The sequence below is a fragment of the Primulina tabacum genome, chromosome 15 (assembly GCF_025594145.1).
Source record: "Primulina tabacum isolate GXHZ01 chromosome 15, ASM2559414v2, whole genome shotgun sequence".
Classification (NCBI taxonomy): Eukaryota; Viridiplantae; Streptophyta; class Magnoliopsida; order Lamiales; family Gesneriaceae; genus Primulina; species Primulina tabacum.
The window spans coordinates 17,152,033-17,179,271 of record NC_134564.1 but is presented as its reverse complement, the minus strand read 5'-3'; the positions used below and the strand labels follow the sequence as shown (position 1 = coordinate 17,179,271).

The 27,239-nt window shown below is 40.0% G+C and overlaps 2 protein-coding genes and 1 pseudogene across 2 annotated transcripts; 2 read left to right on the top strand and 1 right to left on the bottom strand.

Annotated features, from left to right (window-relative positions):
- The first annotated feature begins 393 nt into the window (after positions 1 to 393).
- On the top strand, positions 394 to 7,841 carry LOC142525918 (uncharacterized; annotated as a pseudogene).
- A 463-nt stretch (positions 7,842 to 8,304) lies between these two features.
- Positions 8,305 to 11,360, top strand: LOC142526687 (uncharacterized). The gene is made up of 3 exons (XM_075631233.1): positions 8,305 to 8,601; positions 9,282 to 9,572; positions 9,917 to 11,360. Exons 1-3 carry the CDS (start codon positions 8,446 to 8,448, stop codon positions 11,105 to 11,107), a joined length of 1,638 nt encoding a protein of 545 aa, XP_075487348.1. The 5' UTR covers positions 8,305 to 8,445; the 3' UTR covers positions 11,108 to 11,360.
- An 8,448-nt stretch (positions 11,361 to 19,808) lies between these two features.
- Positions 19,809 to 20,786, bottom strand: LOC142525917 (uncharacterized). The gene has a single exon (XM_075630202.1). The coding sequence runs from the start codon at positions 20,784 to 20,786 to the stop codon at positions 19,809 to 19,811; it is 978 nt and encodes a 325-aa protein (XP_075486317.1).
- Between the last annotated feature and the right edge of the window lie 6,453 nt (positions 20,787 to 27,239).

Genomic DNA, 27,239 nt, shown 5'->3' with positions numbered 1-27,239 from the left:
GTTTGGGTAGAGGCGAAGAAGAAGAGTATGATTATGATTTGGAAGGAGAAGAGGAGAGTCAAAACGAGAACTGGGGTAGAAGCGGAAGAGGTAGGATTTGGTAGGGGAAGAAGAGAAGCTGTACGGGGTAGGTACGATGATGGAAATAAGGAAGATAGTAACATAGGTAGCATTAAGATGAAAATTCTGTCGTTCCATGGTAAGTTAGACCCAGAGGCTTATTTAGAATGGGAAAAGCGAGTTGAATTTGTTTTTGATTGTCACCACTATTCTGAACTCAAAAAAGTTAGGTTGGCCGTGGTTGAGTTTGTTGATTATGCACTTATTTGGTGGGATCAATTATTGACCACTAAGAGAAGATGCAATGAAAGGCCTATAGAAACTTGGGCTGAGATGAAAAGCGTAATGAGGAAGAGGTTTGTACCAAATCATTAGTATAGAGAAATGTTTAAGAAGTTACAAACTTTGAGACAGGGTGTGAAGAGTGTTGAGGACTATTATAAAGAGTTGGAAGTAGTCATGATTAGAGCAAACATAGAGGAGGATAGTGAGGCTTCTATGGCTCGTTTTCTGTGTGGTTTAAACAGGGAAATTCAAGACCAAGTGGAGCTTAGGCACTACTTGGATATAGATGAGATGGTGTAGATGGCGATAAAAGTGGAGCAACAACTCAAGAGGAGAGGAGTTGGTCGCACTACTCAAGTGGGGAATGCATCAACACCTTGGCGTTCCAACGTTGTTAAACGTGAAGAAGGCAAAGTTGTGGCCAAGGCCAAAGTTGACATTAAACAGGAGGCGCCTAAGCAGGGATTGCAAGGTAAACCTGAAACTCCTATTAATCGTTCTAGAGATATCAAATGTTTTAGGTTTCAAGGAGTTGGACATATTGCTAGCCAATGTCCCAATAAAAGGGTGATGGTATTGAATACTTATGGGGAGAATGAATCTCATAGTGAGGGAGATAATGGAGAGGATGAAGATGAGATGCCTGCATTAGAGGATCCTGATGAGGGATATGAAGCAGTTGTGGGTGAGGCATTAGTGACTAGGCGTATCATGAGTGCCCAAGTCAAAGAAGAGGAGACGAATCAGCGGGAAAACTTGTTCCATACTAGATGTTTTGTCAGTGGCAAGGTTTGCAACATTATTATAGATGGAGGAAGTTGCACCAATGTGGCTAGTAGTGAAATGGTAGAAAAGTTGGGTATACCTACGTTAAAGCATCCTCAACCATATAGGCTTCAATGGTTGAATGATTGTGCGGAAGTGAAGGTGACAAAACAAGTGTTGGTTTCTTTTTCGATTGGGAAGTATGTTGATGAGGTGTTGTGTGATGTGGTGCCAATGCATGCTTGTCATATTTTGTTAGGGAGACCATGGCACTATGATAGACAAATGACACATGATGGGTTTAGGAATAGATATTCTTTTGTACTCAAGAAAGAACCTATTGTTTTACTTTCTTTGTCCCCAAAACAAGTGTTGGAGGACCAATTGAAAAAAAAGAAGAGAGAAGAGGCAGAAAAAAAGAGTGAGACCAAAAGTGAGATGGCCCTTGAAAGAAAAGATGAGATGGCTGACAGAAAGAGAGATCAAAACGGTGAGATAGCCATACAAAAGAAAAAAGACAGGAAAGAAAATGAGGGAAAAGAAATTGAGAGGAAAGAGGCTAAAAAGAAAACATATATGGTCCAAAAGAATGAGTTGAAGCAATTGTTGCACACACATGATCCACTTGTGTTGATTCTTTACAAGGAGATTCTCCTTAACACAAGTGATATGGCCGGTCCCTTCCGAGCATTGTTGTTTCACTTTTGCAGGAATTTGAAGGTGTATTTCCGGAGGAGCTACCTCAAGGATTACCACCATTGAGGGGAATCGAGCACCAAATCGATTTCGTGCCGGGGAGTGTATTGCCAAATCGTCCAGCTTATAGGAGCAATCCGGAGGAGACTAAGGAACTTCAGCGGCAGGTAAGTGAATTGTTAGATAGTGGTTTTGTGCGTGAGTCCATGTCACCTTGTGTTGTACCTGTTTTACTAGTTCCTAAGAAAGATGGCTCATGGCGTATGTGTGTAGATTGTAGAGCAATCAATAACATAACCATTAAGTATAGGCATCCCATACCTAAACTAGATGATATGTTAGATGAATTGCATGGTGCTTGTATCTTTAGCAAAATTGATTTGAAGAGTGGTTATCATCAAATTAGAATGAGAGAAGGTGATGAGTGGAAAACTGCTTTTAAAACCAAATACGGGTTATATGAGTGGATGATCATGCCCTTTGGCTTAACTAACGCTCCTAGCACCTTTATGAGGTTAATGAATCATGTTTTGCGTGCACACTTAGGAATGTTTGTTGTGGTTTATTTTGATGATATCCTAGTGTATAACAAAAACTTGGATGAGCATGTTAACCACTTGAGACTTGTGCTAATCACACTAATGGCTGACAATTTGTATGCTAACTTAAAGAAATGTGATTTTTGTACAAACAAGCTTGTTTTTCTTGGTTTTGTGGTAAGTTCACAGGGAATACAAGTGGATGAAGATAAGGTAAGTGCTATTCGAGATTGGCCAACTCCTACTACTATTGGTCGAGTCCGAAGTTTTCATGGTCTTGCAAGCTTCTATAGGAGGTTTGTAAAGGATTTCAGCACACTGGCAGCACCGATGACGGTGGTGATTAAAAAAAATGTTCCATTCCATTGGGGCGAGGAGCAAGAGAAATCTTTTAATATTATTAAACAAAAATTAATTAATGCTCATTTACTTGTTTTGCCGGATTTTTCTAATACTTTTGAAATTGAATGTGATGCTTCAGGTATAGGTATTGGTGGGGTTTTGATGCAAGGAGGACGACCAGTGGCGTACTTTAGTGAGAAACTCAATGGAGCAGCGCTGAACTATCCAACGTATGACAAATAGTTGTACGCACTTGTGAGAACTTTGAAGATGTGGCAACACTACTTGAGGCCAAAGGAGTTTGTGATCCATACTGATCATGAGTCTCTAAAGTACCTTAGGGGACAACAGAAACTGAACAAGCGGTATGCCAAGTGGGTGGCGTTCATAGGAACATTTCCCTACATAATCAAGTACAAACAAGGTAAGGAAAACGTAGTGGCAGACGCACTATCACGGAGGTACGTACTAATCTCTACCTTGGAGTCGAAAATTTTGGGGTTTGATCATGTGAAAGAGTTGTATTTGTTGGATGAGGATCTTAAGGAGATATTTGAAAAATGCTTGCATAGTACACATGATAAATTTCATTTGCAGAATGGGTTTTTATTTAGAGAAGATAGATTGTGCATTCCTAAGTCATCAATTCGTGAATTACTTGTAAGGGAGGCACATGGAGGTGGTTTGATGGGGCACTTTGGTGTGGCTAAAACTTTGAGTTCCTTGCATGAACATTTTTATTGGCCACATATGAAACGTGATGTTGAACGTGTTTGTGAAAAGTGTATAACTTGTAGACAAGCTAAGTCGAAAACACAACCACATGGATTGTATACACCACTTCCTGTTCCTAGTGAACCTTGGGTTGATATTTCTATGGACTTTGTTTTGGGTTTGCCTAGGACTAAGAAGGGGAGGGATTCAATATTTGTTGTTGTTGATAGATTCTCTAAGATGGCACATTTTATTGCTTGTCATAAAACCGATGATACATCAAACATTGCGGATTTGTTCTTTAAGGAAGTCGTTAGGTTGCATGGTATGCCTAGAACTATTGTATCTGACCGTGATGTTAAATTTTTGAGTTACTTTTGGAAATCTTTATGGGCTAAACTTGGCACAAAACTATTGTTTTCTACTACATGTCATCCTCAAACGGATGGACAAACTGAAGTTGTTAATAGGACTCTAGGAACACTTTTGCGTGTTATACTTAAAAAGAACTTGAAAAATTGGGAAGAATGCTTGTCATTTGTTGAGTTTGCTTATAATCGTAGCATGCATTCTACTACGAATTATTCACCATTTGAGATTGTTTATGGTTTTAACCCTTTAACTCCTTTGGATTTGATGTCTTTGCCTGTGAGTGAAAGGTTGAACATGGATGGTAAGAAGAAGGCTGAATTTGTTAGGAGTTCGCATAAGAAGGTCAAGGCTAACATCGAGAAGAAGAATTTACAATACACGAAGCAAGCCAACAAGGGGAGAAAGAAGATGGTTTTTGAAAAGAGAGATTGGGTATGGTTGCACTTAAGGAAAGAAAGATTTCCAGAGAAGCGACGTTCGAAGCTCCTACCTAGGGGTGATGGACCATTTCAAGTGCTTGAAAGGATCAACGACAATGCCTACAAACTAGACTTACCAGGAGATGATCAAGATTTGAGGACAAATATTTTTCAAGAAGGGGGGGATGATGCAAACGTGGTTGGTCAAGTACCAAAGAAGGCATGGGAGTCGTTGGAGTTGCCCGAAGGACCTATAACGAGGGGCCGTAGCAAGAAGTTTAAAGAAGCACTTCAAGGATTCATGGTGAACTACCAAGGAAGTTCAACAAATGGGGTGTCTAAATTAGAGGAGCTTGAGGAACATGAACACAATGATGGAAGTGTTTGGAATGTAATTCAAGTGCTAAAAGACCATGAGGACAGCAGCACGCGCGCCCCGCGCGCGCCATCGCGCGTGTTTCGGCGCTGCCGCGCGCACCGGGCTGGAAAAGTGCAGAACATGGCGCGCCCCCGCGCGTAAACTTGCGCCACCGCGCGCCCGAGGATGTCTAAGTGCAAAATCTCGCGCGCCACCGCGCGAGATCACGCGCTACCGCGCGCAGTTCCGTGTAAAACTTTGTTGCCAACTCTTTTGATGACTTTTTAGTCTACTTTTTCTTATTTTATTGAATATATATGCATTGTATCAACCTATGAACGGGAGATTCAGACTTTTAAACACATTATTGGAGATTTCTCTCAATATTCAAGGCTATTTTAGCTTTGTTATTCACAAAATCAAATTTATCAAAGATTGCATCTTCGTGGCGTTTGTCGATTGTTTTCGTACGGATTGTCAAAACAAGTTTTTTGAAGGTTCGTATGAAATTCGATTGTTATTATCGTTGATATTTGTTGCTAAGTGTTAATCGCTTAGAGGTGAATATCACAAATCGTTACTTGTTTCAAAAGATCGGGACAACTTAATCGATCCTTGTTCGTTATTGAATTGAGGATGCGATTCTAATTAATCGTGTTTGCTTCTCATTCGTACGAGGATTCGTATCATTGATTTAGGATCTTTGTATTTGATTTACTAACCTTTGTTCCGGAGATAACAATGCTTTTCGATGATCCGATACCGATCACAAATGGAAAAGAATCAATTTTTGCACAATCCAAATGCTTGATAATTGTGATATGATTTGTGTGCAATCAAAATGAATGTCTCGACCACTTCATCTCTTTTTGTTGATAATTATCTAATTAATCATGTAGGAAGATTAGGGAGGTTATTAGACAATAACCACTCCCTCCAATAAATTCAAATTACTAATTTGAATTGTTTGGGTCGGTCGGGTCGGGTCGGGTCAGCCTTCATGGGCGACCCATTACCATTAACACATATATATAAATTCTTACAAAAGCAATTGAAAAGGCTTCGAATTTTCTAATAAGAAGCAACATCAAATGGACAGTTTAAAGATGTTTCCTGATAAGTTCAATACGTTCAAGAAGAATACGAGAGAGAACTCTCAAATTGGAAACAAAATCACAATTTATTGATAATAATGTACAATCTCTCTATTCTGGCTTATAAGTCATATTTATATATATATTTATACAAGAAAACATATCTAACATAGCTATATATACTTAGATAAGTTATTATTATATATCTAATTTATTTGGTAAAACTATCACAAACACTAGCGGATAATTGAGAAAATAAATTATTTTCACATAACTATGTTGTTTATATAAAAACGTAACTTTTTAAATTATTTGAAATATTTTTATATTTTTTGCTAAGACTTTATTGTGTGTATATATATATATATATATATATAAATTATCCTATAATTTACCCCACACTTTCTTTTCCTTTGATAAAATAAAAATATACATCTTTCCTTCCCATCCAAAGAAAACTTACCTAATTAATATACACTTTCCTTCCCATACAAAGAAACTTACTTCGCTAAATCATCTCTCCCCGATTAATCAAATCCCAAATTTCCAATTCACAATTTAGTATTTATTATTTATTTCATTAAACCAATTTATCTATAAGTAAAAAAAACTTCGTTAATATAAAAATATATAATATCTTATTCAAAATTTGTTATATTTTGTAGTTCTTTGCTAATCCGAGGCTTCATCATCCGAGTATTCCTATCAAGGTTAGAGGACACCTTGTAATCTCTCTTCTTGTTTTATAATTAATTTTAGTTAAGAAAGATTATTATTTCATTCGTATTGGGGTTTCTTATAAAAATACTTTTAATTTTTTATTTTGTATAGTCTCTTAAATTATTTTTTGTGCGAATTATTAATCTTCACACTTACGATCATAATATTAAAACTGAAAAATCAAACAAATAATGTTAAAAGTTGAAAATATTATATGCCAAATATTAGTTAAAGGAAGATTAAAATTTTATTTTTTTTCAGGGAAAGTTTAAAAATTGTTACTAATGGGAGGAAACAAGCCAATATTGACCATAATAATGAGAGGAATAGCGGTGGTGTCGCTTTTGGTTGCAGCCATTGTGATGTTTGTAAGCTACCAAAAAGTTGAGGTAGAATCCTATATTTTCGAAGCCAAATATTACCATTGGAATGGATTCATGTGAGTATTTTTCATGTATAATATTTTTTCCAACTGATTATTTTAATCAAATCTGTTAATTATAATGTTTTTTTTTTGGTTGGTAGATGTATAACTGTTGAAAATATCACATTTGTTCCATCAATAAACTATATCTTGTTAATTATGGATAATTAAAGTCAATTTGATTTAATCACGCCCTAAATAAGTGGACATATTATCCTTTTATTTATTTTATCAAGCATTAGTACTATTTTGGGTAGTTTGGCATTGCTCAAATTTTTATATTACATATAAAATTTTTGATTAAAAATATATGTCTCTTTTTTAGGCAATAAGCAGTGGATTAGTTCGAGGTGGTGCTTAATTGTTCATGAAGAAATCATAAAATTTTAGTATTTGATTTTTATGCAGGTTTTATGCCGTCCTAAGTAGCATAGGATGCATTTATAATCTTGGAATCTTATTCATTCCATCTGGTAGTCAACTCTGGAAAACAATAATCCTTCTAGATGTGGTACGTCATTAATATATTTATGATAAAAATTTGTGTGAAACGGTCGCATAGGTCGTATTTTGTGAGACAGATCTTTTATTTGGATCATCCATAAAAAAATATTACTTTTTGTGCTAAAAGTATTACTTTTTATTGTGAGTATCGGTAGGATTGGTCCGTCTCATAGATAAAGATTCATCTATATTTTTTATGCAGACAATGGAAATGGCTTGTCCAATTCTCACCTGCCAATCTTTTTCATCTCTCGTTATTGTAATTTGAAATTTCAATTCTCTCTCATTTTGTTTTTCTTGAAAATACATGTATAGATTTTGAACGTCCTCGTTGGTGCCACGAGCCTTGGAGCTGCATGGCAAACATATTTCCTAGTAAAAGATGGCAACATTTATGTGGGATGGGCACCTCTATGTGGGGTGGTTCCTCATTTTTGCAGCAAAATATTGGCATCTCTTATTACAAGCACCTTAGGATTCTCATCCACCTTCGCGCTTCTCATGTGTACTCTTCATGTTGGAGTAGATCCTTTCCTTGTGGATAGTTAATCCAAGTTTCATCGAGCTCTTTAAATTTTGGTTGATTGAAGTTAACACGATGAAATATTGAATTTTCAGTTGGTTTTTGCGATTTGCTTATCTTATTTGATTTTAATGTATTCCTTTTTTGAACTATAACAATTATCTACGATAAAATCAAATCATAATAATATATTGTATTTTGAATTATTCTATATCTAGATGCAATATGTTTTTTTGGAATCAGAATTTAAACAAAAAATTATCTACAAATTTTTAAATATAAGAATGAAAAATTGTTAATGCATAAAGTTAGTATACTAATCAAAAGAATTTAACAAATGAATCTAATGACTTGTTTTCTTTTTCACCGAAATAAAATAATATAAAATAAGATGGCTCATTTCAATCCATAAAATCTGTGACGAGAGAGATATCGTGCAACGACTTTTGCATCCTCAAAACGTTTTCGTCCTCATTCCAAACGTGTGCATAAAGTTCAGTCAGCCAAACAGATCCTTACTCAAACCCTCGTTTTCAAATCCTCTGAGCTAAGCAAAAGCAACCCCATTAATATCAGTTTTCTTCCACAAGAATCTCTACGTGCGGAATTTCTCTACCATTTTCAGCAGCTATGGCTTCTGGGTCATCGGGCCGGGGAGGAAATTCGGGCTCAAAAGGATTCGATTTCGCATCTGATGACATCCTCTGCTCCTACGAGGATTACGGTAATCAGGATGGGAATAATGGAACCCACTCCGATTCTTCGATCGGAACGAATTCCAATAAGGTAAACTTCTTTGAGATTGTGTTGTTATCTTACTGTCAATTTCTTGGCGAAGGGGCTATTTGTTTCTTAATTGTTTCATCAATTTTTATTCTCCTGTTTGGGTTTTAACGTTTGGATTTAGGATTCACCTACATTAGGTGTTGACTTTTGTGTGTTTGTATGGTTGATACAAATTAGGGTTTTGTTCAAGGAATCTTCTGAAATTAGCTACATCTCATAGAACTGTTTTTTATATTATTATTTTTTGGGTAGAACTGATTACGTTCTGTTAAAGATGGTTGTTTTGCACAGAGGAGTTATTTCATCATGCGTAGGTTTTACTTGGTTGAATAATGTGAACAAGTCTGCCATGGTATCCCGAGTTTTAAATTTACTTGATGTAAAAGTTTTATGGTCATGCAACTAAGAAAGTTGTTATGGTTTGACCCTAAGTGATGGATTAGCTGCGAGAAAAAGATGAGAAATGAGTTCATCAGCATAGATATGACAGTGCTTTGGTGCCACTTACTTGGATTTCATGTAAAATTATTTCAACTGTCGTGCTTTTGGCTATTTATTGTATCCTAATTTGTTGATTTGTTATGAATCTATCCTAATTTGTTGATTTGTTATGAATCACTGATTTTAAACTGTTTACAAAAGATACACTTTGTGACGAGTCTCTACTCAAAATTAAGCAGGAGTTTCACAAAAGCAGAATGGCTAGGACACCTTTGTATCCTACTACGACTTATAGTCCACCTGAAGAATCTTCATTTAATCAAGATGTCGTCTTGACTGTTGAGAAGACCGTGAAAACACACACTGATGATCTCATGAGATTCCTCGAGGGAATTAGTTCGAGGCTGTCTCAGTTGGAATTGTATTGTTATAATCTTGACAAATCGATTGGAGAAATGCGCAGCGACCTAGTTCGTGATCATGAAGAGTCAGAGTTGAAGCTGAAGTCTCTAGAAAAGAACATGCAAGAGGTCTGTTTCTTAATCTGCGTGTATTGCTATAATGCATCTTGACTTATATTAAACATGAAGTGAGTCTTCCGTATGTTGAGGTTGGTGTGATATGTGAATAGTATATTCTGGAAATTTTGAGAACTTCTAGGATAGGATTCTTTGCTAAATGATAAGAGTTATGGTGCATCAGTACAGTGCAGATTATGTTCTTTTTCATATGTTTTGACCCACTAAATTATACCTTTATATTTTTGGCTCCAACTTTATTTACATTTTCTTACTTAGTGTCAACCTTGTCATAAACATTGTTTCACTATTACTCTGTTAATTTTAATGAAGTATTTATTTTGTTTTACATGTAGGTTCACAGGTCTGTGCAGATCTTAAGGGATAAACAGGAACTGGCTGATACCCAGAAGGAGCTAGCTAAACTTCAGCTTGCACAGAAGGATTCTTCTTCAGCTGCACGTAACGAAGAGAAACCTTCTCCTCTTGCTTCTGAAGAAAAGAAAAATGAGAACTCATCTGATGTCAAAAGTCTGCAATTGGCCCTTGTACCACACCAAGCGATTCCTCCACCGTCTCTCCCTGCCCGACCAGTCGAGTATCAGCAGCCATCTATGGCACCTCCATCTATGCCTTCCCAAACTATGCCACAATCACAAGTACAAGCTTATTACTTACCTCCACAAATGAATAATCAACCTGTCCCATCTCATCCATCTCAGACTCAATATATACCCGCACAAGCTCAACTTCAAGATTTCTCTAGGATGTCACCACAGCCAACACAATCTCAGGTTAACCAGGGGCCCCAGGTTCAGTCATTACCTCCATATCAGCAGCAGTGGCCACAGCCACAGCCTCAGCAACAGCAACAGCCACAGCCACAGCCACAGCCACAGCCTGTTCAACCACCCCAACAACCAGTTATGCAAACACAGATTAGGTCCTCTTCTCCAGCAATTTACTCATCCTACCTACCTAATCAATCAAATCAGTCTCCTGCAGATATGATTCCCAATAATATGCCAGTGCAAGTGTCCTACGCAGGTGCAACTCAACCTGGTTCAGTTGGTCCTGATGCATTACCATATGGTTACGGTGCTGTTGGCAGACCAATTCAACCACAGCCTTCATCTCAAAATCTCAAGTCTGGTTATGTGGCTCAATCAGGAGATGTATTCATGAATAGTGGGTCTCGCCCAGTACTTCCCCCTGGAGCTCCTTATATGATATTTGATGGTGAAGGAGGAAGGGCGCATCATGCTCTCCCACAGCCTCATTTTCAGCAAGGTGCTTATCCTCCTTCCAGTATCCCTCTGAATGCACAGCGCATTCCTGGTGCTAACATGGTTGTCCCTCAGTCCACCCGCAATCATCCTTACAACGAGTTGATCGAGAAATTGGTTAGCATGGGCTATAGGGGCGATCATGTCGTCGGTGTCATTCAAAGGCTGGAAGAGAGTGGTCAGCCTGTTGATTTCAATGCCGTACTCGACAGGCTGAATGGGCACTCTTCTGGAGGTTCTCAGAGAGGATGGTCCGGTTAAAACATCTTAGAATTCACTTGATTACGAGTACTATTTCTGTGTTTTCTGTTTTTGTGAAATGAATAAAGGATGACCATGTATGCGTTGTTTTGGTATATATTATAGGGATACCGAGATTTGTTTTAGTTATGTAATCTCGTACCCGAAGTTCGTACTGGTTGTATTACATGCTTTGATTCATTGCGCTATGTAAAGACTCATTTGGATGTATTGCTTGGAGTTTTAGTGGTTCTCATTTGATTGCCAAGTTTGATGTAATTTTGTTCAAAAGCTGTTTTTATATTCACCACCTATTGTTTATACTGTGGCAAGAAATTGACACTAATGATCACTTGTGAGTTCTTTCAGCTTTGTGGTGTTTTTCCAACTGGAATTTTAGGCTTTTTGCATGATCCTGCAAAATGGCACAAGGAAGACGTAATCCTACAATCCTTGGGACCATGACAAAGCTAAACAGCAGACAAAGTGTTACTTGTATATGAGCGGAAGCCTGAAAGGTCGATCATTGGAAGAGAAGAAGAAATCGGCCGTCCCGATAAGGTTTTCTTTTCCTACTATCTTTTGGTGTAGACTTAAAAATCCTCTTACTCGTCATTCGCTGCGTCTCTATCTTTATCTGTTTTTGCGAAGAAGCAACCTTCATCCTCGTTGTGTCAACCGGTACAAATCATTTGCAGTCGTTAACCATTACTCCATTAGCAGCTCAAACAGGTTGAAAACGGAGGGTCCCAAAATCTACACAAGGGTATTGTTGATTTAAATAAAAGAAATATTTATTTTATTGTTCGATTGTTTTGTGCTATTTTGCGAAAAATGAATATCTATAAAAAAAATCCATCATATATTATTGTTATTATGATTTGAGTATATAAGACATATAATATATTTAAAATATCCATGATTGATTAAAGTATGAATTTTTAATTGGTAATCATTAATGGGTTCTTCTGATATTAGGAATATGATAGTTTTATCCGGATTGTCAGTGTGATTATACTAAGCATAGACATTTTGTATAATGTGTTTATATATGATAAGGATCACATGTGATTTTAGAATATGTATTTAAGTATTGTTTTAAAGACTCACTTCAATGTCTCTAAGATGATCTTACGAAGCCTGAGTAATCATAAAGTCCTTGTTTTTGTTAACGGGTCTTTTGATTTGTTTGTGTTAACTTGTTTCAACAATGAGTAACTCTCTTGTGAGACTGTCTTACGAATTTTTATCTGTGAGACGAGTCAATCTTACCGATATTCACAATAAAAGTAGTATTTTTAGCATAAAAAATAATATTTTTGCATGTATGACCCAAATAAAAAATTCGACCCATGAAATTGATCCGTGAGACAGTTTCACAAGAAATTTTGTGTTCAATAATAAGCTGAACGCTTATATTTTGGAGACTCAGTTAATACATTTTATCTGAGTATATGATTTACAAACACGGAATCCGTAACTTCCGAAAGGATGCTAAAATAGTTTCCTTGAGTGTTAGTTTTGGTACGAAACAGTTTGAGCGCTCTAATTCGTAATCAGATTATGAATTAACTGTTGACTGGTGGATCAATGGTACTTGAGGCAAATGAATGGGTAAAACGGTAATTTCGCCTAACTCTATTTGTGAACCATGAACGAAGAAGGGTTGATCAACATGTACCGATTATATCGATGAGCTGTTCAAATCTTTTGGGTAAACACAGCTCCACATTTCGATAGTGCAGTTTCGAGTTTTTTTTTAGTGGAGTAACATTGGAATTAATAAATTAGATAATTAATCATCTTCATGAAATGTGATGGATACTCTTGAATAAGATTAATTATTAATTCTCATAAATTAATTAAATAATAAAAATGTTTATTATTTAAGATGACATTTTTATATTTGTAATTTGTTTATAAAAAAAAATTAATTAGGAAAAGGGAGAGAGATACACTTATTGTTTTAAATATTTAAAATCAAATATCATATATTTTATAATTATTTGGAAGTCAAATAATTTCAAATTACAAATAGATTTGATTTTCTAATTCAAATCTAAAACTCGTTCCTTGATTTTATGAATCGTGATTCTCGAGAATTCCAAAAATAATTGGTTTAAATTTTGGATGTCAAATACTAGATTTTTTTCTCACCAATTTTTGGAAGTCGAATATATTCAATTTTGTTGAGGTTTGGTTTTATTAATTTGAGAAGATGAAAGGCTCGAGAATCCTAATATATTATAGTTCAATATTTTAACTAAAATATTGGATATCAAATACTATATATTTGATAATTTATTTAGGTTAAAATTTTGTAGGGTTTATAGAGATTTTATTTCTTGACATTTGAAAAATGATTTTCCAAATTCTTGGATAGTTGATCGTAACTTAGCAAAAGAAATCATCAAAGATCTTATCTCAAAATGCTCGTGTCCTTCTCTATGTTATTTTAGAATTTTTTGCGAGTGAAAATCAGCCCACTTTTGTCCGTCGGTTGATTCGAAAGATTGGCAAGGAAAATCGTGTTACCTGGAAAAATTCCCGAGAATTGAATCATATACACAGACTCAAGTATCCAAAGATTTTCGATAACGATTCTAATATATTTTTGGTGTTTGCATATTTATTTGTAAGAGAACTTGTAAAAGTTTTTATATTTAAACTAGATTCTTTGTTCAATCTTGTTGTGAAATTTTTTAAAGCTGTTTAATATTATTTTTTACATATTTCCACCGCGCGTCGAATATGAAATACCAACAGATGGTATCAGAAACATGTGTTACAAAACATTATAATGTATTTTGTCTACAGTTCGTACTCATGTTTATGTATGATTGATCGTTCCTTCAGGCTTTAAGTTTTATTTATTTTTTATTTGATAAAAAACGTGTATTGCACTTGATTTGTGTAACGTATTTATTTGTAGTATTTGTTCAAGTTTTCAACCACCAAGTATCCGAATAGAACTGTTTTACTAAAATATTTTAAAGTTCTGATAATCAATGTAATTATAGAAAGGTTAAATACTTTAAAATATTTTAAAGTTTTCGAAATCGACATTTGGTTTTGTATGTACGCTCAATGGTGTGGCTATATCTTGGAAGAGTTCCAAGCAAGATACCGTTCTAGATTCCACCACTGAAGCTGAATATATTGATACATCTGCTGCAGCCAAAGAGGCAGTTTGGATTAGGAATTTCGTCCAAGAGTTGTGCGTTATTCTTAATGGAGTTGATCCTAGTCCCGGTATACTGCGACAACATGGTGCTGTTACACAAGCAAAGAACCAAGGTCTCATCAGCGATCCAAACATATACTGAGAAAATTCCACATCATTCGGGATTGTGGGAAGTGGAGATATATCAGTCGAAGTAGTCGCCTTTGCAGATAACGTTGTTGACCCACTTACAAAGCCCTTGCCAGGATCATTGTTTGAGAAAAATCGCGAAGCAATGAGATTAAAGTTTATGGGTAGTTGGCTCTAGGGCAAGTGTGAGATTGTTAGAGTAGATGCCCTGCAATCCAACTGTTGGCTAGGGAATTTATTGACTCAAGTGTAATAAATAGTTTTTATTTTAATATAATTTAAATTTTTGTGGTTTCATTTTGATTAATCTGTATAGACATGTAATCAGCATATATAAAGTTCTTGATTATACTTTAATACAAATGAATCGTAATTTGATCTTAAAACTCATTTGTAAACACTGTATATTCTAAATTCGTTCCTAGTCGATTCAGCCGCCTAAAAATAAGGATTGATGCAACCCGGCGAAATGGAAGAGTCAGGTAGGATACTCTGCCGGATTTGCTATCAAGATGTTAAAGGAAATATGAGTTGAACATTTGAACTGAACTTCTTTTCTTCCTGAGATATTTGAGAGATCTGCGAACAAGAAAGTAACCACGTGAATGGGCGCCGGAGGGGTGTTCGGCATGACCACTCCGATGCTTAAGTCAGTGAGAAACTCAAGCAAGAAAACCAATGTAGCCAAGTGATGGCTGTGTGATTGATGTGGAGAGTGGGAGTAAATGAACAATAAATGAGAGCATTCAATGTGTGAATTCAATATCTTGAATAGAGAGTAAATGCAAGTGAAGAACCTTGTATTTATAGTAGAGGATGTAATGATGACCTCGTTTTTTGTGTTTGAGCATTAATTATAATAGGGCGGCTGATTATACCCTATTGTTCTGACATGTCAAATATCATACTAGTCACATCCAGCCCACCTGATTTTGTCAACCACTTGCACTGGTGTCAGAGATAGATTGACTACACACACCTTACTTTATCGGCGGTATTAAATGCGGCACTCATATGTCGTCTTATCGATCCGGGAGCAATCCATGCTTCGGACCCGGGCAGTTTTCCATGAACAATCCCCATGGCCCGGGACGTCCCGGGGTATCATCACTCCCTCCTTAAATAGTCGGGCTAGAGTCGTACTTGCTGTCCCGATTAATCTTATGTGCCCGGTCAAGAGAGATATTCTGTCGTTTAGTCTCCCCGAGATGATAAGGATGATGTCATATTTGTCAGTGCTGACGTACGCCTTATCATTAAAGTTGTCAGGAACTTTTCGTATTCCGAGAAGATAAATATCATGGCGTCTCGAATCCCAGCGCTTGTCTTTTCGACTACCCGACACAACTTCCGAGGCATATCTGAGCCGTCCACGTGTCCTCCCATCGACGACCCAGATCACTTTTTACCCCCTATATATAGCAGCATAGGAGATTTTCAAAAATCACGTTCAAAATCAAAAAGGCGGCCAAACTCTTGCAATTTTTCCTCTCAAGTTTTCCGACGTACAAATCGTGTTTCCGGCGACTTCTACGTTTAACAGTCACCACTATTCATCTTTCCAGTAAGTCTTTTTAAACTACTCTTCTTTTCATCATATCTAACTCCACCTCTTCTACCTCCGGTCTTAACGCTAAGGGTCTGTCAAAGGATAACTCCCCGACCCCTTCCGCAACTTCCGAGCACATCCCCATAGCAATACATTTTCTTTCTTCCCGACCCCCTTCTAAAAAACAAGCCAAAGCCTCTTCCTCCCGACCTACTGGGGTTTCTGGCAAGGGGAAAGACAAGGTAGTAGGGCCCTTGTGGTTCTCTACCGTGACTTCTACCCTTCGCCCGGGTAGCTTAGAGGAGATAAGATCATAAGGCTCCATCCCTTTTACTTACAAAATCAAAATTCCTGGGCCAAACGATCACCCGGACACCCCTCCTCCCGGCTTCCAAACTTTCTTCCTAGAACAACTTAAAAGTGGCCTCCGTTTCCCAGTTCACCACTTTTTTGAAGGGGTGGCCCGCTTCTTTGATCTTCCCCTTAACCATCTCCATCCTAACGCCTTTAGGATCATGACCGCTACTTTTATTCTTTTCCGCATGAAGAACATTCCTATCAATTCTTCTATTTTTCATTATTTTTACTCTTGCCGGTTCAATGACTGGGGTCTTCTCTTTCATGGCCCGTATGCATTACCAGTTTCTAACTGACATCCCTTCCTCTCTGAAGGGATGGAAAACAAAGTTTTTCTTTTTACAATTCCCGACTCTTTCAACCTGTGCCCTGAATTTTCTATCTTCCTTGCCCACTCAACCCGAGCTTTCCCGAGACTTCAAACTTCTTCCCCCCTTCACCCACGCCTGGGATGCTTTGGAAAAGTAGTCCTTCCTATCCTCGATGTTGATCGGGGGAAATAATCTGGTTCATTATGGGATCGGGTCCCGGCCTGAAGACCCTGTGGACCGAATTATAGACGAATTTGATCAAGCCGGGTCGCAAGCTGGTAAATCACTATCTTAATTCTTTTATCTTGGCATATTAATTTTTCTGACTTGTTTTTCTCCGATGCAGCTGAAGAAGATATGATCAAGGCGAGATTTCTTGAAGCAGCTGCCAAGAGAAAAGCAGAGCAAAAGAAAGCCCGGGCGGAGAAGAGGGCCCGGGAGGTTCAAGAGCGGGAAGAGCGCCAAGCTCGGGCGGAGGCTGAGGCTGAGGTCCGGGAGCTAGAGGAGAACATGATCTGGGGAGAGGCCGGGGTCCAAGAGGAAACGACCCCCGCCCGGGAGGAAACTACTTCCCTGGCCGCTGAAGAGGACCCGACGCCTCTTAATCACCGAAAGAGGAAAGCTGCTATGGAGCCGGTAGTTGAGACGGTGGCCATAGAGGATGAGACTGAGGAGGTGGTCCGGCCTCCTCCTCTTGCTGGGTCATCTTCTGGTCCGCAGGGCGAGAGATCCTGGGTCCTTCCCAATATTTTTGGGGATGACGTCAGCTCGGATCTAGTCAAGATGATCCGAGGTCTCTTATGCCCGGATGAGGTGGGACATCTCCAAGGACTCCATCCGAACGAGATGTTGTGCGAAGGAGTAGCCCGGTCCTTCTCTGTAAGTTCTTCTGTGTACTTTTATCGTTTAATCCTGTACCCATTTTACTTACCTCTTTCATATTTTCAGGGCTTGCAAATCCTCATGGCATCATTTGAGCGAGTGGCTCAGGCCGCCAAAAGGGCCAACATCCAGGCCAGCTCTGCCCGGGAGACGCATGCCAAACTCCAGGAGGAGGTAGGCCGGTTGAAGGAGCTCCATGAGCATGTTCTGGCCCTAGAGAGGGCTGTCTGGGAGCAATAAATGAACTTGACCCGAGCAGAACTAGCTGAGGCCCGGGCAGAGGTGCAGGCGGCCAGGGAAGAAGCAGAGTCCTCCCGAATCCAAGCCGAGGATTTCCAGGCTGCTGTAAGCCTTATAAAGACTGCCCAGGAGGAACAAATGGCAAATTTCCTGAAGTCCCCGGAGTTCAAGAAGATGGTGGCTGACAAAACCTTCCCTTACTTTGAACAGGGCTTCAATAAGTGCCTGGAGCAGTTTGAAGAGGCTGGGCCTCGTCCCAGCAGACCGAGAGGACTTCCCGGACTTGGAGAAGGCTACTGCATCCCTCCCGGATGAGGAAAAGGAGGAGGATCCCAAAGTAGTAGACTAGGACTGTATATATTTTTTTATATTTATTCCCGGGCTTCCGAGCATCTTGTGAATTTTTTTCAGTATTAATGAAATACTCTTTTCTGGTATTTGTCAACTGCTTTAAAATATTTCCAAGTAGCATAAAACTCTGCTTCGAATACCCTTGTAGATTTTAATCAAACTTCACCAAACACTTAAGTTGGGGGCATGATCCTTTAAACAACTGATCTTGATAACTAGTTAGGATGCGAGTCCCTTAATCGTAGGAGATAACTGGGGTAAATTTCCCGGGCCAGGGTACGGGTCCCTGGGCTTCGGAGATAACCGGGGTGCGGATCCCCGGGCCATGGTACAGGTCTCTGGGCCAGGGTACGGGTCCCTGGGCTTAGGAGATAACCGAGGTGCGGGTCCTCGGGCCAGGGTACGGGTCCCTGGACTTAGGAGATAACACGGGTCCCTGGACTTAGGAGATAACCGAGGTGCGGGTCCCCGGGCCACGGTACGGGTCCCTGGACTTAGAAGATAACCGAGGTACGGGTCCCCGAGCCAGGGTACGGGTCCCTAGACTTAGGAGATAACCGAGGTGCGGGTTCCCGGGCCAGGATACGGGTCCCTGGACTTAGAAGACACTTCTTTGGAACAATTTCTTTATTTGATGTACAAGAAATAGATGCAAAAGCTTCTAAATATAATATTTCTTCAAATGAAAAGCATTCCAAGGCCTTTTAAGAGAGTGTCCCTGAGAATCTTCGAGATAATAAGCTGCCCCCTAGCTGACTCTCTGAATTATTTTGAAGGGTCCTTCCCACCGTACTTCCAATTTCCCCACATCACCTACTGGCTTTACTCTTTTCATGACCAAGTCTCCAACCTGGAAATCTCATGATCGGACATGCTTATTATAAGATTTCATTACCCGGCTGCGATAAGCTTCCATTCGAATGGCTGCCCGATCTCTCTTTTCTTCAACTAGATCAAGTTCAATGGCTCGGGATTGATCATTGTTGCTTGGATAAGATTCTATCCGAGTAGAGAATTGCCCAATCTCCACAGGTAGGACTGCTTCTGAACCATAGACTAGGCTGTAGGGAGTTTCTCGAGTAGATGATCGTGGTCTAGTTCGATATGTCCATAATACACTCGGTAGTTCCTCCACCCAATCTTTACCCTTTCCATGGAGCCGGGCTTTCAATGCTTGCACAATGATTCTATTAGTCACTTCAGTCTGGCCATTAGCTTGGGGGTAGGCTACTGAGGTGAAGGATTGAACAATCTTCATTTCTTGACACCACGAGGTAATCTTCTTTCCCTGGAATTGCCTCCCATTATCTGAAATCAATTTTCTTGGGATGCCATATCTGCAAACAATATTTTTCCAAAGAAATTTCATGACCTCTTCCTCAGTAATTTTGGCTAATGGCTCGGCTTCTACCCACTTGGAGAAATAATCCACAGCCACAAGAAGGAATTTTTTCTGTGCTCGGGCTATGGGGAAAGGACCCACAATATCCAACACCCATTGATCAAAAGGGCATGATGCTGAAATCGGTTGCATGTTAGCAGCGGGGCGATGGTGAAAATTAGAATGGTGTTGACAACCCTAGCATTTTTTAACAAGCCGGACAACGTCTCGATTCATTTGGGGCCACCAAAATCCGGCCAATATAGCTTTCCGGGACAGGGCAATCCCACCGATGTGTTCACCACAGCACCCTTCGTGTATTTCTTGGAGGACATACTCTACCTCATTTTCTGATAGGAATTTGAGCAATGAGCCTTGATATGATCGCTGTATAAAACATCATTCAAAAAGGCGAATCTGGGTGCTTGTTTTTTGATTTTCCGAGCTTGAGCTTTATCTTCAGGGAGCTTATTATGGACTATATATTCGATGAGAGGGGTCATCCACGAGCTTCCTTGGGCAAATGATACTTCTTCATCGACGGAAAGCACTAGCCGGGTAAAACAAAGAACTTCCCGGGTGCTTATATCTGACATGGAAGAAGCTAATTTGGCTAAGGTATCAGCTTCTGCATTTTCCTCCCTGGGAATTTGCTCAACGCTCCAGTCGGTTAGAGACGATGCCCGGGCCTTGATGAGCCCCAAATACTTGAGCATTTTTTCATTCTTGGCCTCATATGCTCCCTTGACTTGCTGGGTGATCAACTGAGAATCAGAATAAATAATGACCCGGGAGGCACCGACTTCCCGGGCAGCCTGCAACCCTACCAGAACAGCCTCATACTCTGCTTCATTATTGGTGACCCTGGAGTCGATCCTTAGAGCCACCTTGATCTTTTCTCTTGATGGGGCAATCAGGACCACCCCCACTCCACATCCTGATAGATTCGATGCACCATCAACAAAGATTCTCCATACCTCTTCTTCTCCCGGTTGAATCATCTCTATTAAGAAGTCTGTTAAGGCTTGGGCCATAATAGCAACTCGAGGTTTGTATTCAATGTCATACTCCCCAAGCTCTACATTCCATTTAACCATTCTTCCTGAGACTTCGGCGTGTGTCATGATCCTCTCGAGTGGAGAATTGGTGAGAACCACAATTGGATGTGAGAGGAAATAAGGCCTGAGTTTCCGGGCAGTCATCACCAGAGCCAGGGCTATTTTTTCCACTTCACTATATTTCAATTCTGCTCCTCGGAGGGCATGAATGATGTAATATACCAACTTCTGGTCAGCCCCTTCTTCCTTGACGAGCATCGAACTAACAGCGTACTCAGTAGCAGATAAATAGATCCACAATTTTTCCCCGGGCTCTGGTTTTTATCAAGACAGGCAGCTTGGCCAGATGCTTCTTCAAGTCTTGAAAAGCTTGTTCACATTTTTCATCCCAGCCAAATTTTTGTGCTTTCCTCAAAACTTGAAAAAATGGATAACTTCGATGAGCAGACCGGGAAATGAAGCGTGACAAGGCTGCAATCCTCCCAGGTTAATTTTTGCACATCCCGAATAGATTGAGGGGAAGGCATGTCCATTATTGCTTTGATTTTTTCGGGGTTGACTTCGATTCCCCGATCAGTTACCAAGAAACCCAAAAACTTCCCACTTCTCATCCCAAATACACATTTAGCCGGGTTGAGCTTTATTCCATACTGTTTCAGAGTGGTGAAGGTCTCGGCCAGATCATCAATAAAGCAGGAAACCTCTCGGGTCTTGATTAGAATATCATCCACGTATACCTCAATATTCCGGTTTATCTGCCTCTGGAAGACATGATTCATCAAGCGTTGGTATGTAGCCCCAGCATTCTTCAATCCAAAGGGCATAACAACGTAACAGAAGGTGCCTCCGGAGGTGATAAAACTGGCCTTATCCTGGTCTTCAAGAGCCAAGGGGATTTGGTGGTACCCCTGATAGGCATCCAGAAAGCTTAATAATTCGCATCCAGAGGTTGAATCCACCAGCTGAATCAATCCGGGGAAGTGCATAACAATCTTTGGGGCAGGCTTTATTCAAGTCCTGAAATCGACACACATTCTCCACTTCCCGGTGGATTTTGGAACGAGAACCACATTTGAGAGCCAAGTAGGGAATTGGACTTCTCTGATATGGCCGGCCCGCAACAGCTCTCCTACTTGCTCTTCAATGACTTTATCTTTTTCAGGGCCAAAGTGACTCTTCTTTTGTTTCACAGGCCGGGATCCTGGGAGAATATTCAATTTGTGCTCGGCCACTTCTGATGAGATCCCGGCCACTTCCTGTTGAGACCAAGCGAAAACACCAATGTTAGCTTTTAAGCAATTTAGAAGATTTACCCGGGTGGACACGTTGATGTCTCGGGCCACCCGGACGTGCTTTCCCGGCTCAATTTCCACCACTTCTTGCTCCTCATCCGCAACAAAATGTACTTCTCTCTCTCTGGCCACCTCCTCTTGACTCCCCTTCCCCTTCCCCTCCCTTCTTGCCTTCTTCTGGTCTACCCGGACAGTCTCCCCGTAGCATCTCCGAGAAGAGGGTTGATCCCCCTTGACTTCCCCGACCCGTCCTCGTACTGGAAATTTAATTTTTTGGTGATAAGTGGAGGCCACAGCTCTCATCTCATTCATAGCTGGCCTCCCCAAGATGATGTTGTTGGAGGACGGGGCGTCCACCACGGTAAAGACTGTCACCACAGTTTTCCTCAAGTCCCCGGTTCCCAGGGTCAGTGGCAGGGTGATTTCCCCCTCAGGGTACACTGCATGTCCAGCAAAACCAAACAAGGCAGTCTCAACCGCTTCTAATTGATATTCATGCAAATCCATTTGGATCAGTGCCTCTTTAAAGATGATATTGACAGAGCTGCCATTGACAACAAATACTCTCAAGACATCATAATTAGCCACTCGGGCTTGGATAACAAGAGCATCATTGTGGGGTAGACTGACTCCCCTGAGGTCTTCTAGGCCAAAGCTGATAACTGGCTCGTTTCTCCCACTTTCATCAACCTCCAAGCACTCCCTTTTGCTTCTTGCTTTTCGAGCCCGGTTGGAATCGCCATCTGTTGACCCTCCCGAAATCATTTTTATCACTACCCAGCTCGGGGAAGGGTCCTTCCTTTCAGTTTGTCGGCTTCTTTCTCCCCGAGAACCTGCTTCCTCCTCCCTTCTGCTTCCACTCGAGACGTCTGTTGACTTCTGGGGAATATTAGGTCCGGGACGTCTAGACAACCAAGGTGGCTGTCTAGACTTATCTCGAGGAGGATGAGATGCTGGCGTAGGATGCCTACTAGACTCCTTCCTCAGTGTTCGGCATTCATTGGTATTGTGATAACACTCTTTGTGGAGGGCGCAAAACCCTTTCTTCTCCAGTCTGGGTGGTTGGGCTGCTGAACTCAGACGAGGAGTCATGTCCGAGCTACATTCTTGGATTTCCTGACCCAGGGCAATTCTCAAAGGGATATGAGAGAAATGCCCCGGGCCACTCTTCTTGTGAGCTCTTTCCTCAGGCCTGACAGCCCGATTTCCCCTCGATCTCTTCAAAGCTTCTCTCTTCTGGTTCTGCGCTTCTTCCATATTGATGTATTTCTCTGCCCGGGATAGAAGATCTTCAAAGTTCTCGGGCAGTTTTTTGGTCAGGGATCGAAAGAAATCCCCTTCCCACAGTCCTTGCATGAACGCGGTAGTTTTTGTCTCGGGTGCACAGGATGGGACATCAGGACTACCCGGTTGAATCTCTTGATATACGCCCTTAAGGTTTCATCTTGTCCCTGCTTCACCTCAAACAGGCTGAAAGCAGTCTTCTTGTATTTCTTGCTACTACTGAATTGATGCAAGAATACTTCTGAAAGTCCTCAAAACAATGAATGCTCTGCGGTGCCAGCCCTTCGAACCATCTTTGTGCAGAGTCGACCAGGTTGGTTAAAAACACTTTACATTCGATCTGGTCTCCGTAGCAATGCAGCATGGCCATATTCTCAAAGCGAGCAAGGTGCTCCTCGGGGTCAGAACTCCCGTCATAGTCCTTAATCTTAGCTGATTTGAAGTGCCCGGGCAGTGGTTCCCGGACAATGATATTAGAGAATGGACAACCCTTTACAACTTGAGCACTGCTCTTAGAAACAACCTGCCCTTCCAACGCCCTCACCTTCTTCCTCAATTCCTCCAACTCCTCTGCCACAGTAGGAGATTTGGAACCTGCACTTGACTCCTTCTTTCTTCCTCCTGCGACTGCTCACGTTGTTGCTCGGGGTGACTGGAATGATGAGTAGTGGTATTTTTTGCCATGGCTGTCTTAACAGCATCAGTTATAATCTTATTCAACTCCTCGAGTGTTAAATGGATGGTGGGCGGAGGACCATTATGTGGGGGGCCACCTGCAGAGAGACGAGTGTTGTTCTTTTCCTGGACTCGGGAAGTGTCTTGATTTTCTCTTCTAGTAGGAGCCATATCAACGCCTTAGAACTCAAATTTCCCACAGACGGCGCCAATGATGCAACCCGGGCGAAATGGACGAGTCGGATCGGATACTCTGCCGGATTTGCTATCAAGATGTTAAAGGAAATATGAGTTGAACATTTGAACTGAACTTCTTTTCCTCCTGAGAGATTTGAGATATCTACGAACAAGAAAGTAACCACGTGAATGGGCGCCGGAAGGGTGTCCGATGTGACTACTCCGATGCTTAAGTCAGTGAGGAACTCAAGTAATAAAACCAATGTAGCCAAGTGATGGCTGTGTGATTGGTGTAGAGAGTGGGAGTAAATGAACAATAAATGAGAGTGTAATATCCCAACCTTTTAGCATTTTATTGTTTATGATATTATTTTTGGTTGGGTGTTTAGGAAATATGGTTATTGGATATTCATGGTTTATTATTGTAATGGATATTGATATGGTTGATGGTTGAGATTATGTGGAATGGTTAAAATATGGTCATTGTTTATGATTATTGTTTTGGTATTATGTCCATAGTTGGTGATGATTAAGGAAATGAATAGGTAGAATAGAAAGTTGATTTTGAGTCAAATAGGAAATTGGTATGAAATATGGTTATTGGATATTCATGGTTTATTATTGTAACTGGTACCAAGTCTCTTTGAACTATGTACTTTTGCCAAGAGGTCATGGGTTCGAGACTTGAGGAGGTATCACTCCACCAACCTGGTGTGGAGAGTCCTATGAGTAATGACGCATGTGGAAAGCTCGTGAGGGAAAAGGCCCCAGTGGGAACCCAAGATGGGACAAGGCCCCCGAGGGAGCCCAAGATCGGGATAGCCCATGGTCGTTACAGAGAGCATTCAATGTGTTAATTCAATATCTTGAATAGAGAGTAAATGCAAGTAAAGAACCTGGTATTTATAGTAGAGGATGTAATGATGACCTCGTTTTTTGTGTTTGAGAATTAATTATAATAGGGCGGCTGATTATACCGTATTGTTCTGACATGTCAAATCTCATACTAGTCACATCCAGCCCACCTGATTTTTTCAACCACTTGCACTAGTGTCAGAGATAGGTTGGCTACACACACCCTACTTTATCGGCGGTATTAAATGCAGCACTCATATCGAAGTAGCCTGGGTAAAATGCTTCTCGGGATTTCTTAAGAGAGGCCGGGCATACAACGTCCCGGGAAGATAATGTCCCGGGTGCTCCTATGGCCCGACCTCTCAACTGACTGGCCTCTCCATGAATTCTTCAAGTCGTACTCTCTTCGTCCCGGGCAATCATATGACTCGGATGTCGGTCCAGTTTGTCGTCTTATCGATCCGGGAGCAATCCATGCTTCAAACCCGGGCAGTTTTCCATGGACAATCTCCATGGCTCGGGACGTCCCGGGGTATCAAGGATAAATGCCGCTTAAGGTTGAGACTAGCATCTGTGATGTTGTGTACCGTGTTTCATGGTAAGGGCATAAAGATGTCCAATCGTAAAGATGAGTAATCATACGATAATTGTACCGAAAAACCCTCCCTTGGAGTTTCCAAGTGGTTATCATTCATCGAGAGGAAAAGTTTGTGGTTGTGATTGTACATGATTAGTCCTTACGACTCGGGACAACTACTGAGGCTCTGCATACAAGGATTGTGCTTTTGACTCATTCACCGACTCCGCGAGGGTCACAAGGTGGCCAGGTTGGGTGCAATTACGACATATGTAGGAGTCAGTGCATTGTAGTCGAGAATTCATCGCTCACCTATGGGTGTGGATATCATATGTGATCTAACGAAATAATAGTGCAAGAAATCTCTGGCTGGAGTGTGGGATATACATTCGGGAAAAAGTTCTCTAGTTGTGCATATGATGACACTATGAATATTTCATGATTGTATCACGTAACTATCGAATATAATATGCAACCCTCGATGAACCAATAGTTGCCGATTCGATCGTGATATATGAGATGAAGGGACCGTACTGTACGTTAATCATAACCGATTGGTTCTTACAGGCACTATCAGTGATACTGAAACGTCAACTACTTTTTAACTTTAAAATCCTACTATTTTTTTTTTCTTTTTGAAACATAAAATTTTGAACTACCAATTTAAATTAACTCAATTTAACATTTAAAATCTCAAGTGCATAAAATCCCTATAATCGTCAATTAACAAAAATCTACGTCAATTTTTAAATGATCAAAACTAAAATTCAAAATAATGCATAAAAATCTTTAATATATCATTATCAAAATCTTTAAAACTTTAACTATCAAACTAATGCGGAAAGTAATGTCCCTCAGGAGTGTACTGTCAGACTCGATCCACTCAAGCGTCAGCGCTGTAACGCCCCGAAAATTCTAAGGTCCACGCGAACCACATGCATGCAATTATTAAATTCCTTGTGTATTTTAATTAAATGTTTAATTGCATGAATTAATTATGTTGCGTATATTTACATGTTTAAAATATATTTTTCTACATGATTGCATTAAAGTGTCTTTTTAAAAGGTTAATTGAGTTGCGATCGAGGAACGGAGACCGATGGCTGAAAAAAATAGAAAATGTTTTTATTGGTTATTTGTTTTTAATTATTTAAATTAAGGGTGATGCTTTTTCTTATTTTTGAAGGGGTTTTGAGGTGATTTTATACGTCAGAATGTAATTTTTATCGGTGTTGGATTTTCAACAAAAATGCAAACGTTTTAGCAATCCGGCTAATAAATTCAGAAACTTTATTAAACAAAACTATTTTAATATTTTAATTAAATCCTAATCAAGCATTAATGGGTCTAAGCCTTAATTAGTGTTTAAATATGATAAATCACCCCAAACTTCACACAAAACTCACGCCTCACTTTTCAGAATTTTTGCATACCAAAACTCTCTCCCAAAACACTCCATCACACGACACAACATACACAATTAAGAGGAAAAAATCGAAGCAAGCTTCAAGGAAAAATCAAGCCTTGGTTGTCGTCGCCGTTCTTCGCAATCGTCAACGAGAATTCGTGCGTTTAAAACGCAAAGGCATGACATGCTCTTTCCTTCACATATCTATCACACCATAGTATTTATTTAATTGTGTTTTACATAAAAATCAAGTGCCATCATGTTATATTTTCGTATATGCTTCATAAGTGATTTTTAAGGCTTGGGTTTTCATTCCAAAACATGTTTATTATGTGCCTAAAGGGGCTGCCATGAATTAAGATGATATAGGGCATGTTTTACACGAGTTTAAGGCCTTAGACACACCCCACACACGCTGCAAAAATAAAGGGAACAAGATGGGA